The following is a 12487-nucleotide window of genomic DNA, read 5'->3' on the forward strand; positions in this document are numbered from 1 at the left end:
CAGTATTGGTGTTTTGTTTTGTTTTGTTCTTTCTTTCTTTTTTTTTTTTGTCATGGGGCTTGATCTCAGGGCCTGAGCACTGTCCCTGAGCTTTTCTGCTAGCTCTCTACCATTTTGAATCACAGCTCCACTTCTGGCTTTCTGGTGGTACATTGGAGATAAAAGTCTCATGGACTTTCCTGCCTGGCCTGGCTTTGAACCATGATCCTCAGATCTCAGTCTCTTGAGTAGCTAGGATTACAGGTGTGAGCCACCAGTGCCCAGCTTAAGTCTGTCAGCTTTAGGTCTATTTCAATAAGCATTTTTTTTTCTGGTCATTGAGCTTCAAACTTGGGGCCGAGGTGCTATCTTTGAGCTCTTTTGCTCAAGACTAGTGCTCTACCACTTTGAACCACAACACCATTTCCAGTTTTCTGGTGGTTTATTGGAAATAAGAGTCTCATAGAGGGGGCTGGGGATATAGCCTAGCGACAAGAGTGCCTGCCTCGGATACACGAGGCCCTAGGTTCGATTCCCCAGCACCACATATACAGAAAACGGCCAGAAGTGGCGCTGTGGCTCAAGTGGCAGAGTGCTAGCCTTGAGCGGGAAGAAGCCAGGGACAGTGCTCAGGCCCTGAGTCCAAGGCCCAGGACTGGCAAAAAAAAAAAGAGTCTCATAGATTTTTCTGCCTGGACTGGCTTTGAACCATAATCCTCACATCTCGGCCTCCTGAGTAGCTAGGATTAGAGGTGTGAGCCACAAAAGCCAGGCATAATTAGCAGACTTTATTTCTTCTGGTTACGATTCAAATTTCTTCCTTCCTCCTTTGTTGTCTACTAATTTTTTTTTTGGTCAGTTGTGGGGCTTGAACTCTAGGCCTGGGTAGACCCTGAGCTCTTCAGCTCAAGGCTAGCGCTCTACCACTTGAGCCACAGCACCACTTCTGGTTTTCTGGTGGTTAATTGGAGATAAGAGTCTCATGGACTTTCCTGTCAGGGCTGGCTTTGAACCTTGATCCTCGGATCTCAGTCTCCTGAGTAGCTAGAATTATAGACATGAGCCACCGGCACCTGGCTTGTTGTCTACTAATTTTTGGGATGATAACTGTCATTGTGAATTTTACACAATTGTTAGTTTTTACTAGAATCTTTTAAAGAGTTTTAGACTTGGTTTTAGAACCCTTTGGTTTTAAGTTTTACTTCTATTTTTTTCAGTGCGAGGGATCAAACTTAGGTCCATGTGCATTCTGGGCAAGTGCCCTTACTGAGTTATACCATCAACATTGACTTTTAACATTTTTTATGTATGTGCCAGTAGCAAATCTTGAACTAGGGCCTCACACTCTCACTGATTTTCAACATTTTAAGGCACATCTGGAATGGCCTTTACTTTATCACAATGACATGACCCTTTGTGACCTCCCTCAGTTAAATGCCATATCTTCAATGAGGCCTCTCAGTTGTGACTGGTGGGGACTGACCCTATGTAAGTTCAGAATTGTTGCGACAAAGCATAGCTAAGATATGGATGGGTAAGAAAGAGATGAAGAAAAATTTAGTGGAAGATGGCCTCAGTCAGCAACAAAGGGAACACTGGAATGGAGGAGAGAGTAGATGGGTCTCCTAACAGACATAGTCAATTTAGGAACCCATAAGACATCTACATAGAGATATCTACCAAAACCTTGAATATGTGATCCGCAACTCAGGGAAGCTCTTAAGGCAAAACAAAGAATGTGAAGTAATTGATACATAACAGTAATAGCAGCTAACCAGGTGATGATACAGACCAGTCAAAAAAGTTATGACTGAAAAAAAAAAATCTCCCAAGTTACCCCTGCTAAGGGTCTCTATTGATCTTGGGAAGAACAGTCTTGGTGACCCAAGGAAGATGGAAGCCATTGAGTAGACAAGAGAACGGGAGGTGAAGAAATATACAGTCCTTTTACTAGAAACCTGGTGACGAGGGAAGGTTAGCTATAAAGCATAGCAGGGGGTGGGGGGACTACATGAGAAAGAGGTAGGGACTCTAGCATGCTTAGGTGCTCGGAGGAAAAGCCAGCGGAGAGAGACAGGGGGGTAATGTCCCTAGAGGAGAAAAGGTAGTGGAATCAACAATACTAAGAGCACTGCGATGGTTCCCAGTCTCTGAAGTTAGTAGACAGCGAGGTGCTCACACTTGGCAGGGAAGACATAATTATGCATCATCCCTATTTTAAACATAGAATAAAGTCCAGAGGTGGGAGAGACTTGCCTCCAGCCACACACAGCTTGGCAGAAGAGATCCTACCTGCCACCCTTGACTACCTGGCTTTCTGCCCCCAGCAGGCTCCTATGTGACTTTGTGGAGCCTTGGTCACCCGGCAGAATCCCAGGAGAAGCTAGATATCTAAACTGAAGAGAGGGGATGTAGATAGGGTCTTGGTGTTGTCTGGGAAGGGGTGGCTGTCAAAAGGATGGGGACAGAGAAGATGGAGACAGGAGGAAAGCAAAGACATCTCCACCCAGGCAGCAGCTGCTCCCAAATATGTCACAACTTGTCAAAGAGGCAGAAATAGAAGCAGTTTAGGGAGTGGAAGGGGGTGGGGTGGCATACTAGGGCTTCTGAGCCCACAGGGCAGGGGCAGAGGGGAAGGGAGCGAAGTTGTGAGGTGAATAGGACAAACACACACGAGGTCGTTCTAAGTGTGCTGAAATGGACCAGAGAACCACCTGGTTGCCTTGAAGTGAGGTCAGATACGGAAGAATATCAATAGAATTAAAAAAGGGGGCGGGGAGGCTGGGAATGTGGCTTAATGGTAGAGTGCTTGCCTAGCATGCGTGAAGTCCTGGGTTCCATTCGTCAGTACCACATAAACAGAAAAAGCCAGAAGTGGCGCTGTGGCTCAAGTGGTAGAGTTCTAGCTTTGAGAAAAAAAAAAAACCTCAGGGACAGTATCCAGGCCCTGAGTTCAAGCCACAGGACTGGCTAAATAAAAAAATCAAAACAAAACAAAACAAAAAACCAAGGGCGATGCCAGTATTCCTCTCCTCTCACCAGGCTGGGCCCGGCTTTTACAATCCTACACTTTCCCAGCTGGCCTAGATCACTTGTCTAGTGTGTATACACAGGGTCTTGGGTTCGATCCCCAGGACCACAAACCCAGTAACCAAAACAAAAAGTTAATCCTCCTCCCCTGACCCCAACACATGCTGAGTTGGGAAAAGGGAGCTATTTAGATCATTTGTTTTATAGATAGGCAAATGGAGAAGGAGATAGGAAACAAGACAAGCCCTGATTCCATATCCAGGCTTCCTTCCTTTACTTTCGCTGTATTTCCTGACATGTCTCCCAACCAGAAGCTGAAGGCTCTGTTTCCATAGGGACACAGAATACTCACAGATCAATCCTCTCCCTTATTTTCAAAGGCCCCATGGGGGCCAGACCCCAGGTTCACAGTGCCATGGGACTCTTGTTGAGTCCTGTACTGTATTTTTTGTTGTTGTTGTTGGTTATGGGACTTGAACTCTGGGCCTGGGTACTGTCCCTGAGCTCTTCAGCTCAAGGCTATCACTCTACCTCTTGAGCCACAGTGCCACTTCTGCTTTTCTAGTGGTTGATCGGAGATAAGAGTCTCCTGGACTTTTCTGTCCAGGCTGTCTTTGAACCGTGATCCTCAGCTCTCAGCCTCCTGAGAAGCTAGGATTACAGGTGTGAGTCACCGGCGCCTGGCTTGTCCTGGGTATTTTTTTTTTTTTAAGACCATTTTTCTGCCTTGTCTCCATGAATCACCTATGAGTGACTGCCACTCACCTCAGACCCAATCCAGCCTCCAGGTCTTCACCATCCCCCATCCTGGAGCCCCAGATTCTTGAGGGATGACCCCAGCTCAGAGCTCCAGACTCCAGGAAGGGGCGGAATTTCCCAGTGGTTCTCCAAGGCTCGGTCATCAATGGGAATGAGGTGACCAGAGGCTGGGGACCAGTCGGGGCCAATTTCTCAACTCTGATCCTCCAACTCCAAACCTCATCTCCTGTCTCAAGCCCCTGGCTTCTCCTCTCACTCTTATCCTGTATCCTATTTTCCTCTCTCCATCACAACTTGCCCTGAACTGGCCATTGGAACACTGAATCTTCTCACCGTCCATCTGCCTGCGGTGTCATGTTCCCACAGGCTGCAACCTTCTCACCTGCAACCTCAGGGAGGGGAGTGGGAGCCTGGATTCAGACCCTGGGATCGAAGCTCAGGTGGTCTAGGTGCAGACAGCCCTCAGACTCTGACACTGAGCCTGTGCGTCCTTCCCTGGGCCTCTGTTTCCCAGTGTCCAGCGGATCCTAGACCTGCAGCTCTGACAACTTGAGATGCCACTGTCTCCCAAATAATCAATGCTGATTTGCATGCCAGATTGATGAACCTATGCCCTACTGAGATGCACACACATTCCTGACACCCAACTCCTGAGTCATCCTCATCAATGATACTCAAAGACACAGTCCAGGAACCAAAAAGTGCAAGTATGTGTGGAATCCAGAGGCTTCCACTGTCTAGACCCTATCGTCCCTCTGTTCTCACGCACCTAGACTTCAGAAGGGACAACTTGCTTTGGTTTCAGCCAAGCAACCTGACAGTCCAAGCCAGCCCAGCCGTGAAGCCGGTGGGGACCAAGCGGGAGAGGCTGGAGGCCAGACATGGCTGGGCCTGCAGCAGAAGGGGAAGGAAGGAGCTGGAGCAGGTGAAGGGGATTTCTGAAATCCAATACTGCCATGCAAATGAAATCAGCTTCGCATGTAAATGGACAGGACTAAATTGAGCTCCTCAGGGTGGGAGGGCAAAAAGCCTGGCCATGGAGCCCCCATGGGGGACCAGGGCTTCCTCTGGAGAGAGCAGGACTCCGAAAGAGAAGGCTGCAGTTGGGGAAAGGGGCCCTGTGTGCCCACGCAGCAGGGGTGGGGATTAGGGCCTGACGCCCTGCTGTCAGGTTAGAGCTGATGGATCACCACTGGTGGCTGAGCACAAAGGCTGCTCTGTGTTGGGCACCAATATGTTCCCATCCATCAGAGGGCAGCCTGCTGGCTGGGCCCGAGGGCTGCTCAGGAGAGGAAGAGCAAGGCCTCCATGGCTTCTTCACAACTTGGCTGAAGAAGAGCAAAGGGTTTAGGGCCTGTGTCTCGCTACATCAATTTGAGAGGTCAGTGTCCTGGGACCATCCCCACAGCAAGCCCTGACAAGGACCTCACTCAGGTGAAGGTCACCTCGCTCAGGGACACACAGACACACCTCCAGACAAGCTCCACAGAGACCTAGACATAGAAATCACCCCAACCTCCCAGCCCTGCTCTGATGTAAGGTCAGAGGCACATGCACATGTTAGGTCAAAGGTCACAGTTGCCTGCAGATGGGCTGTGTCCAGTGACGGCTGTCACTCCCAGGTCTAGTCCCCACTCAGAGATTGACACGGAGTAGGTAGGTCCTCAGGAAATAGATGTTGAGTAGAGTAAGTCACAAGCAGATCGATTTCTTCTCTAGATTATATGCCACTGTGGTACCTTTCCTAGAACTCTCTTTTGTCACCTCTCCCTTCCTACCTTGGTGCTCACCTGTGAACAAGTTGACAGCAAAGTCCATGTCCCATTTATGTCAGAAACTCTGGTAACAGGGTGCTCAGTACAGCCTGCTCAATGGAAAACATAAAGGACTATTTGCACATGGAAAGGGAGACAGGTTTGCTGCCCCCCCACCCCCGCCACCATCCCTGCTCCTGTGGCCTCCTACAGGCACTGAGGGAAGCCTAGGGGTAAACCATGGGGCTGAGAGCAGGCTACGGCTCCAGTGGAGGAGAGGACAACGTGAAACATGGGTTCTCCATGTTTATTGGGTGCTTCTATGTGTCTATGTGTCAGGTGCCCTCTCATCGAATACAACTACCATTCTTACACACACACACACACACACACACACACACACACACACCATCTTCGGCCTATTTCCCAGTTGAATCCAGTTTCCAACCTCCTGACTGGGTTGTTCAGACAAACCTCCATCAGGACTCCTGTCATGGTGGTCTCTGTGGTCTCTCTCACCAGCTCCCTTCCCAAGCCATCCCAGGCCAGGCAAGCCTCCTCCATCTTTGCAGCCTTGACTCCAAGCCCCCTTGGACCTGAGCCCCACAGACCCTGCCTGCTCATGACCCTCCTTCCCTTGTCCACATCTGACCAATCTCTAAGATGGCCCCCGAGTCCTGCCCAGGCCCTCCCTCCACACAGGCCCCGTGGGACCCTCAGTGGTTTTGCCAATCTATAAACTCCTCAAACGTCCTTTTGTGAAGCCACTCGTTTGCCAGTGTTGGCAGCTTTGATCTCGTCTCGTGTGCCCTGCACCAAGCCTCAGAGCTCAGCGTGCAGGCTACTAGACAGCAAGCACCATCACAGAGCATGCCTGCTCAGCTTCCATTCGGGAGGAAGGAAACAGATGGTTTGGAAGCAAGTCAGATTGCATTCCAAAAGCACAAAAGACAACTTTTCTGGGTTTCCATGGAGCTTTGAAATCACTCCCTTTTTTTTTTTTTTTTGCCAGCCATGGGACTTGAACTCAGGGCCTGCGTACTGTCCCTGGGCTAGTGCTCTAACACTGAGACACAACTCTGCTTCCGGCTTTTTCTGGGGGGGGGGGGTTAGGGGGTGTATTGAAGATAAGAGTATCACTAACATACTTGTCCAGGGTGGCTTCGAACTTCAGTCCTCAGATCTGAGCCTCCTGAGTAGCTAGGATTACAGGTGTGAGCCACTGGCACCTGGCATCATTACTCCTTTTCTCGGGACTTGTGGGATTGGAGTGTAAACTGAGGCAAGGTTGTGGTTTTGGGTTTGGTTTGGTTTTGGCTGTTGCAAACAGATCCTTCTTCAGCTCAGCTGGTCGGCATACCCATAATGCCTGCCCTGTTCTTTCTATCACATGGGTAGATTCAAGAACCAAATTAAACCAGGTGCCAGTGTTCCATGCCTGTAACCCTAGCTACTTGAGAGGCCAAGAACGTTGGGATTGAAGTTCAAGGCCTGACTAGCTACGTCCTCTCCTTACCCAAAGGACGCCAGCATTTTCCTGGCTCTTCCCATGGAGAAGGCAAGGGGAGAAAGCCAGTCCTTCAAACTCTACTCTTACTTCCCCTCAGAAGTCAGGGCTTCTTGAGTCTCCCACAGGATTCTGCTTCCTTTTATTGTCCGTGTTACTGATTTGAACTCATCAGTCACATCTACAGTGGGAATAGGGATAGCAGGATGAGTCAGATTCTGTTCACAGCGGTCTAGAAAAAACCTGGAACCCAAGGGTGAAAGACGACAGCCCAAGGCCCAGGATTCATGAAGCGACACATGGGTGGAATGGGCCACCATCTTGTGACATCAGCAGAGGCCGGGTTATGTGACCCAGGATTCAAGTGTCAAAGGTTGAGTGGGACAAGGTGTTCCTCAAGGTATACTACAATTGGGAGGTGGAGGGGTATCCCTGTGGTCACTAGGCCTAAACCTGAGCTTGGTTTGTGCTGGCATGTAAGTCCTGCATCAGGAACAGGCTCTCTCAGCAATGAGAAGTGACCGTCCACCTTGACGCTCAAAGATGAAACAGCTCCTCCTCCATTTCACATCTGAGAACCGGAGGATGCTTGCGAGGCTGACTGCATGGACAGGAAGCAGTGGAAGAACCCAGCCAAGGCGGTCCAGAGGGACTGGGAAGTCTCTCCTCTCTCCTCTCCTACTCCATCCACCTTAAGGATTCAGGAAGATTCTGGTGCTCCAACAAGGAGATAAGAGTAGAGGATGTGACGTGGAAAGACAGATAAATGGGGGTGACAGAGGGAAGAAACTCTTAACCTTGCCTTTGGAGCTGGGGGGAGTGGTGGTGTGTGGGCTGTGAATTTTAACCCTTGCTCTGACCTCATTAAGGAGAAAACTTCCTACTAAAACCCCCAAATTCCCTTGGTCAGCTTACCACCAATCATATGAGATCTAAGAGAACATACGAGGTCAAAGGTGCATTAGCCTGGCTAAGGTGCCTGGAAGCGGAGTGATGGATGGATTGGCTCTGCGGGCCCCCATCCAGCCTAAGCCCACCTCTTCCTCGTTGCTCCTGCCCTCCACCCATCAGGCTGCTTTGGCCCAGAGAGAGAGAGAGAGAGAGAGAGAGAGAGAGAGAGAGAGAGAGAGAGAGAGAGAGAGAGGAGCAGGCAGCAGGCGGCAGGGGAGGAGTAATTGAAAGGAGCAGATGAGAGGGGGATGTGCTCCCCCCTCCCCCCCCTGCACCTCCCCTGCCCCACTGGGGCTGCAGAGAAATGAAAACTAATCAAATTACAGCCGACGGCCTCCCGACCCGTGCGCAGGAGCCACCCCAGCCAGAGGCAGGCGGGCTGGGTGGGTGGGGGCCTGGGGAGAGAGAAGGGGAATCACATCTAAGCCACTGTAAACGTCTTGATGTGCAGCAACAGCTTAGAGGAGGGCTCAGGTTTCTGTGGCGTTGGCTATATTTATCTCTGGTTCCATGCCAGTCAGGAGGGTTTAAATGGCACCCAGCAGTTGGCGTGAGGGGCTGCAGGAGCCTGGGGGCCAGTGGCAGGAACAAGTCTTTTCCGACCCCATGGAGCTGTATGAGACATCCCCCTTCTTCTACCAGGAGCCCCGCTTCTATGACGGGGAGAACTACCTGCCTGTCCATCTCCAGGGCTTCGAGCCGCCGGGCTATGAGCAGACTGAACTCAGCCTGAGCCCAGAGGCCCGAGGGCCCCTGGAAGACAAGGGGCTGGGGACCCCGGAGCGCTGTCCCGGCCAGTGCCTGCCGTGGGCGTGCAAGGTGTGTAAGAGGAAGTCGGTGTCCCTGGATCGGCGGCGGGCAGCCACGCTGAGGGAGAAGCGCCGGCTGAAGAAGGTGAACGAGGCCTTCGAGGCCCTGAAGAGGAGCACCTTGCTCAACCCCAACCAGCGGCTGCCCAAGGTGGAGATCCTGCGAAGCGCCATCCAGTACATCGAGCGCCTGCAGGCCCTGCTCAGCTCCCTCAACCAGGAGGAGCGCGACCTCCGCTACCGGGGCGGGGGCGGCCCCCAGCCGGCGGTAAGTGGCCAGCCACCTGCCCCAGGAGGAGGGCCCCGAGGGGGCACCCCGACAGCCTCGGGACACCGCCACAGAGGGTCAGTCAGATGGCCGCAGCAGGTGCCAGGCAGGGACCCCTTCCAGAGTTCAGCTGTCCAGCTGACCTTCTGTGCCCCCTGGCTCTTCCAGATCAGACAAAGGCGGATGGGCAGGAGGTGCCGACGGGGTGGGGCGGGCTGGTTCAGGACTCCAGAAGGGGCCCTGGGCAAGCTCCCGGTGAGCCTGCGCAAAGGGAGGATTCATCCCAGCGCGTGAGTCACAGGCCAAGTACGCCCCAGCGGCCAGACCCAGCCCTGTCCTGGGCAGTCACCACCACTCAGTCTCTCTGGAAGTCAACCTAGCGGGGCCAGAGACTTGGCCCGAGCACCCTTGTCCACGGACACCGCTTTAAGCAGGGATCTTGTGACCAGAGAATTCTCATCCTGGAAGCCAGGAAGGACCTGGAAGCAGGAGGTGAACGTTCTGACATGGGAGAGGGGGTCTTCAGCTGATGTCCCCAGCTTGTGGCCCACCCTCCATCCCCCCAGTTGAGTGCTGCCTACTGGGGCCAGGCAGAGGCACATTCCAGGATGGCTGCGCTCTGACCTTGGGCCTTGGCCCTGTCTTGTAGGTGCCCACGGAATGCAGCTCCCACAGCGCCTCCTGCAGTCCAGAGTGGGGCAGCGCACTGGAGTTCGGGCCTAACCCTGGTGGTAAGTGAAGCCCTGGTAACAGACTGGAGGGCCGGGGAGGGAGGGGGGAGGGAGGGGGGGAGGGGGTCCTCCATTCTCACCTTATTCCCTGCTCTCATCCTCTTCCTGTGGTTCTCCAGGGACTTACCCTAGGGTGAGCTGGGAGGCCATGTGTCTCCCTGCAGCCTTGACTGGCTGAGAGGCGGGGGCCTCCTGTTGCTTCCCAGCCGCTGCCTGATACCTGGCCTTCTCAGTGAGCGGAGACTGGCCTGCCCGGGGGGGGGGGGGGGGTCTCTGGGAATTGCTGAGTTGGCACTGAAAACTAGGCCCAGGAAAGGTAGTTCCAGTCCTTCTGAGATACTTTATCCTGGCTCCACCCTGGAGTAGCTGCCTTCAAGTCCTAGACCCTGGGGGAATTCAGAGGAGACACACCCATGGGGACATAAGCTTGCATGCGTGCACGCGTGCACACACACACACGCACACACACACAGGCACACACAGGTATACACATGCACATATACATGGACTCACCATGGACTCACAGATGGAGAAAGCCAGGGACCAGAGAATCCTGAACTCTTACCTTTGCTTCCCCATCAGTCCTGGAGAACCTGTATCCCCTAAGGGTCCAATCTCCCCAGCACCACCACCAAGGTGACACATCTATGACCCTTCTTACAGACCATCTGCTGGCGGCTGACCCGACAGATGCCCACAACCTGCACTCCCTCACCTCCATCGTGGACAGCATCACAGTGGAGGATGTGTCTGTGGCCTTTCCAGATGAAACCATGCCCAACTGAAGTTGGCCACCAGGTTGGGTGTCTGTGGGAGTCCCCAGGGTGGTGGTGGCAGATGCTACCACTTCTGCAGTAGGGGATCTCCTAAGCCAGGCTGTCGTGATGCCAGGAAGACAGCCCCAGGCTGCCATAGGCCAGACTATCCCCTCCCCATCCACTTAAGGTTCATGCAAGGCCCATCGAGGGAATGGGTGTCTTCGTTCAGATGACTTCTTAGAGCAGAGGGCATCCCCTTTCCAAGGAGACAAAGCAAGGGACCAGAGCGCCCCCTTGTGGATGCCCCAGGCTCAGGGAAGGGCAAACTCAGGAGCTTCCTTTTCGTCATAACACAGTTTTTAATTCCAACCCCCCCCCCCCCAAATGAAACCCTTTGAGAGACAAAGACAGTGTTTTGACCTGGACAAGCGTGCACACCTCTGGTTCTGGTCACTTCCTGATGCCAGTGGCTGGGCTGGGCCTGCCCTGAGCTGAACGAGAAGAAAGGGAGAAGAACGATCCTCTTTTCCCGTCTCTGGGGGGGGGGCAAGCTTTTGCAGTGAATATGGGGAAACTTCCAGTGGTTTCATGTTTTTGTTTTGTTTTGTGTGTTGTTTGTGAAGCTGCCATCTGACCAAGGTCTCCTGTGATGACATTGCTGGGGACAGGCAAGGCAGGAGGCAGGGGCTCTTGGGGGGAGGGGAGGGGTGATTTCTTTTGTTAACTAAGCATTGTGTGGTTTTGCCATTGTTTTGTACTTTTTTTGCTAACTTATTTGGATTTCTTTTTTAAAAAACGAATAAAGACTGGTTGCTAGAAGGTTGTCTGTGATGATGTAGAGGGAGGGGCGAGAACACCACCCCTACCCCAGCCCTTCAGGGTCCTGGCTCACTCCAGGGGTGGGGTTTCCAAGGATGACAAGGGTTGACTTGGGCAGGGCTCCAAAAGCACCAAAGACCTCTTGCAGCACGGTCCTATGATGATCTCTAAGCACTGAGGAGGCCTGCTCCTCTTCCGGCCATAAGGGGAGCCAGGTAGGTCTGATTCACAGCCCAGGTGACAATCCGTAAATGCAGGAACCTTGCGGCACACAGGAAGACCTGGGAGTATTCCTGCAGTTAAAGTCCTAGACATGGCTCACAGTCTGCTGCATTCCACCTTACAGCCATAACCAGCCCACTCCCTCCAGCTAATCAAGCATGCGCATGCGCCGGAGGTATTGGGAGGGCCGGTAGACCTGGATGTGGGGGACTCTCTTCTCTAATCCCTGTATCTCCCCCTGGTTCCACATAGAGAAGTGGGAGGTGATTCGATGAGGGCAAGTAGCACCAGACACATTTATTTGTAGGCTAAATGGCATGTTTCCTGGCCACCCTCCGCCCTTCCCTCCAATCAGAGGGGGCTCCTGTCTCTGCCTATGGCTCAGAGAATGAGAAGGTGCTGAGCAAGTGGTGAGAGGTTCCCAAAGAACAATCAAGAGAGAAGCTGGGGTTCTCATCATTTAAGATGGCATTTTTTCAAAGACTGGCTTCCCAAGGGGAGAAAGTGGGTGGAAAGTCAAGAACAAAGATTTGGGGTAGAGATTACATAAGGATTCGCTGGGGAGTTAACCGGGAACTAGAACCGGAATGGGCCACAAACACCCAATAAAAACTTTATTAACGCCAATACCTTGGAGCTAAGTTTTTTTTGGGTATATTGCAAATTACAAATTTCAGAATCATTATAGAAGAATGAGGGTTCAGAGCACAGCACATTCCAGCCCCTACGCTTGGGGCCGTTGATAACTGATCTGACTCAGTTTCACACACCAGTAATGGCAGGCTATTCTGTATTTACTCTAGGCTCAGCTGGGCTGCCTTCCTCCCCGCATACCAACACCACCACCCCCCTTCCTGGCTCCCAGAGAGGAAGCTGACACCTGCCCCTAGTTTGTCCACA

The 12487-nt window shown here is 52.4% G+C and overlaps 1 protein-coding gene across 1 annotated transcript; it reads left to right on the forward strand.

The window, feature by feature from the left end:
- The first annotated feature begins 8508 nt into the window (after positions 1–8508).
- Positions 8509–11290, forward strand: Myog (myogenin). The gene is made up of 3 exons (XM_048357304.1): positions 8509–9057; positions 9707–9788; positions 10452–11290. The coding sequence occupies exons 1-3, from the start codon at positions 8512–8514 to the stop codon at positions 10571–10573; spliced, it is 750 nt and encodes a 249-aa protein (XP_048213261.1). The 5' UTR covers positions 8509–8511; the 3' UTR covers positions 10574–11290.
- Positions 11291–12487: the final 1197 nt, after the last annotated feature.

Source organism: Perognathus longimembris, chromosome 11, assembly GCF_023159225.1.
Source record: "Perognathus longimembris pacificus isolate PPM17 chromosome 11, ASM2315922v1, whole genome shotgun sequence".
Classification (NCBI taxonomy): Eukaryota; Metazoa; Chordata; class Mammalia; order Rodentia; family Heteromyidae; genus Perognathus; species Perognathus longimembris.

Coding starts and splice junctions, on each gene's coding strand:
- Myog (XM_048357304.1), top strand. CDS start 8,512: ATGGCACCCAGCAGTTGGCGTGAGGGGCTGCAGGAGCCTGGGGGCCAG. Junction 9,058..9,706: donor GGGGCGGCCCCCAGCCGGCG/GTAAGTGGCCAG, acceptor CCTGTCTTGTAG/GTGCCCACGGAATGCAGCTC. Junction 9,789..10,451: donor GTTCGGGCCTAACCCTGGTG/GTAAGTGAAGCC, acceptor CCCTTCTTACAG/ACCATCTGCTGGCGGCTGAC.